Source organism: Vespula pensylvanica, chromosome 19 (genome assembly GCF_014466175.1).
Source record: "Vespula pensylvanica isolate Volc-1 chromosome 19, ASM1446617v1, whole genome shotgun sequence".
Taxonomy (NCBI): domain Eukaryota; kingdom Metazoa; phylum Arthropoda; class Insecta; order Hymenoptera; family Vespidae; genus Vespula; species Vespula pensylvanica.
In genome coordinates, this window is record NC_057703.1 from 3,287,672 (window position 1) to 3,290,943 (window position 3,272).

The following is a 3,272-nucleotide window of genomic DNA, read 5'->3' on the forward strand; positions in this document are numbered from 1 at the left end:
AAGAAGCATTAAAATTATTTAATCGACAAAAGAAAAAAATGGTGTTGGACGTGCCACTAAAGATACTTCTTTTTCTTATTCTTCTTCCTTATCTACCGAAGACCGTCAATTCATCCGAATTTCATTCCATCGGCGACGAACAAACTCCCTTTCTCATAGATATTTGCAAAGTATACGCACCAAAATCAGTAGTATTTTTATATGCCAAATCGACAAAAGGTAAAAATACTATTCATTTTGTTTTCTTCATTTTTATTATATTTATTTTCATTTTTTTCCATCTCACTTTCCTTCATCTTCCTTTCAGAAATGGAAATGACAACTTTAATGTTCAAATGGATAAGGGCACTTTTCCGTGAAGGGATAGCAAGCACGAATTTGTACTTTTCACAATTAAACGAATCATCGTACTACTTAAAACAAACTATACGACCGCATTTCATAGCGCTAATCTCAAATTTCAATGCAATTAATGAGTTCTCTTTAGCAACAAGTACCTTTGATATGTCGTCAGCTGTTTGGCTAGTGATATTCATTTACAAAGAAAATACTCTCAATTATTGTTACAATCCAGCAGGTAATATATTTCATTTAACATTCAACACTGAAATGATGGTTCGTTGTGGTACAGAAAATATTTTACGAGAATGGTATTCGATCGATACGAATCAAATTGAGATCAATGATATAGCTACTTGGAGTTTGGAGAAAGGAATCACTAAAATGGTTCCAGATTTTATTTACAAACGAAGAAATAATTTAAGGGGTATAGTCATGAGAGCTGTAATAGTAAAGGTAAAATATCTTCATTTATACATCTTTTCTATTTTCTACTGAAACATATTATTTTTCATTTTTTTTTCTCTTCTATAGGATTCAACATTCATAAACCTGAAAGAGGTTGGCCAATTAGGTAGTACGTTCAATGAACTACTAAGAGAAATATGTGCTGCTCTTAACTTCAGTTTTGACATCGTCTCAGAAGTAAAAGAATTTGGAAGATGGAATCCACAAGAAAATACTTGGACTGGAGCAATTGCAGAATTATATGCAAGACGAGCAAACATTTCTCTTGCTGGTTTTACTATTACTGGAGATAGATTAAATGCCGTTGACTTCACGCTTCCTCATCTAATCACCAAAAACTATCTCTACATTCGGAAATCAGAACTATTTACAGTTAAATGGTCATCTTATTTTCTAGTACGATTAGTTGCAATTAAATTTTTAATTGTTTTCTTCTTCATGGATTAACTCTTACGAATAAAAAATTATTATTTTTGTAGACTTTCACAAATTCTGTTTGGATGGCTATGTTTGGTGTATTTATTGTAGCATGGATTTTATTGACTTTTCTCAAAATGAAGTATAGAACTGATCGTAAAATAAGATATTTATTGATCGATAATTTTATGGAGATATGGAGTATACTTTGTCAACAAGGACTTGCTGGTTTGATTTAATGTTTCTTAATTTGCGATTAATTTCGTTTTTCTAATAAATGCATTTATACAAAGTATTACTTTCTGTAGATTTTTCTGGTAGATCTTCTCTTCGAATAACATACCTCTCTCTATTTCTTTTGGTTACTGTCTTTTGGGCAAGCTATTCAGCTACTTTAATAAGCATTTTGACTTCAGTAATCAACGTTTTACCATTTCATTCATTCAGAAGCTTCGTTGCAGATGGTACTTATCAACTTGCTGTTCCTCGTGGTACATTTTATTATGATAAGTTTGCAGTAAGTATGATACATACTTCGTTCTATATGTATATTAAACGTATGTTATATGTATATGTATATTGTATATTTATATATATGTATGTGTTTAATATATTGTATGTGTATATTACATATATACGTATATTATTATACATATATATGTATTTTTTAATTTTCCCTTTTGTACACACACATATTTATGTGTAAAAGAGTATATTTACTTACAGGATTCGAAAGATCCGCTTGCAGAAAAGGTAATGAAGTTGATGTTAGAAGTAGAAGAATTGCCCAGTAATGAATTTGAGGGATTTAAAATAGTAAGATGAAGTATTATAAAAGAAATATTAAACAACATTCACTTATACTGTATGGAAAGCAACTACGTGGTAAAGTTTTATGAATGAATTATTCATCTATAGAGAAGAAAAACTAAAATATATCATAAGTACAGGAATACTTATGATTTGAATTATAAGAATTTGAAATCAAATACCCTTGTACTTCAATGTTTCTTGACTTGAATTTTGATGTATCTTATTAATATTTTCTTGTATGAGATATTAGATATGTCCATTTCCTGTTCGAATACAAACAAGATTTTATGGACCTATTGATTTCCTAAGAAGCTCCCAAATAAGTCTACGTATCATTGTAAATACGCTAATCCATTTGTGAGTGATATTGGTACTCGAATTAAGAAAAAATTCAATAGATCTCTTTGCATATTCAAATAAAGTATAATTAGTGTTTCAGATTTAATTACAGAAATAAAGTGATCATGTTTCGAGATCACTAATTGTACGATCCTAATTTAAAATCTAATAACTCAAAAATTAAACATTTTCGGACTGATTTTGATAGAAGTCAAGTCTTCTTCCGCTACGTATGCAGAATCCATTTTTGAAACTTCGCCATTAAATTTCGCTGAAAGCTGTATATAGTTTTATTATTAATATTTGTTATTAAAGGTCTGTGAAAATCGGAATCTAGCAATGTACACGAGTGATGAATTGAACAGTATAGGAAATCTGAAGATGCCATGCGATATAATTCGTATTGAAACAGGACATAGAAACAGTTTTGCTATGGTTTTATCTAAACACAATCCATTCACCAATCTCATCAATTTTCAGTAAGAATACAAGTATCAACTAATATAAAATTTAATTTAATGTATATTATAGCACTAGTTTGTTCTAGGTTGCAGAAATTCATCGACTATGGTATGATAAATCGTTTAAAATATAAGTCATCTAAAAAGAAACCATGTGATATGATCAAGCATCAACCGGTTCCCTTAATCAGCGTTATCTCTCTTCTTCTTTTCTTCTCAATTGGTATTGTTTTGAGTATATGTATTCTGATCGTAGAAAAGTATATTTTCGTTCGTAAAAGAAAGAAAATTTCCTTGGAAAATCGCATTCCATCCATTAAGTCCTCTGTACTTTATATAAAACGAAAGAAAAATATTAGCAATGTTGCAATAGATTACGCAGACCAGAAATGTGCGTGTGTAAGTTACACACCTAACAGCAACTATGATGTTCGC

At 29.9% G+C, this 3,272-nt stretch overlaps 1 protein-coding gene across 1 annotated transcript; it reads left to right on the top strand.

Annotated features, from left to right (window-relative positions):
- The first annotated feature begins 309 nt into the window (after window positions 1-309).
- Window positions 310-2,923, top strand: LOC122635842 (glutamate receptor ionotropic, delta-2-like). The gene is made up of 7 exons (XM_043826504.1): window positions 310-795; window positions 874-1,203; window positions 1,287-1,452; window positions 1,533-1,741; window positions 1,951-2,040; window positions 2,692-2,855; window positions 2,908-2,923. Exons 1-7 carry the CDS (start codon window positions 310-312, stop codon window positions 2,921-2,923), a joined length of 1,461 nt encoding a protein of 486 aa, XP_043682439.1.
- Window positions 2,924-3,272: the final 349 nt, after the last annotated feature.

What these genes read in the sequence shown, in the direction of transcription:
- LOC122635842 (XM_043826504.1), top strand. Translation starts at nt 310, where the DNA reads ATGGAAATGACAACTTTAATGTTCAAATGGATAAGGGCACTTTTCCGT. An exon ending in TGAGAGCTGTAATAGTAAAG is followed by an intron (nt 796 to 873) that starts GTAAAATATCTT and finishes TCTCTTCTATAG; the next exon opens with GATTCAACATTCATAAACCT. An exon ending in TTTATTATGATAAGTTTGCA is followed by an intron (nt 1,742 to 1,950) that starts GTAAGTATGATA and finishes ATTTACTTACAG; the next exon opens with GATTCGAAAGATCCGCTTGC.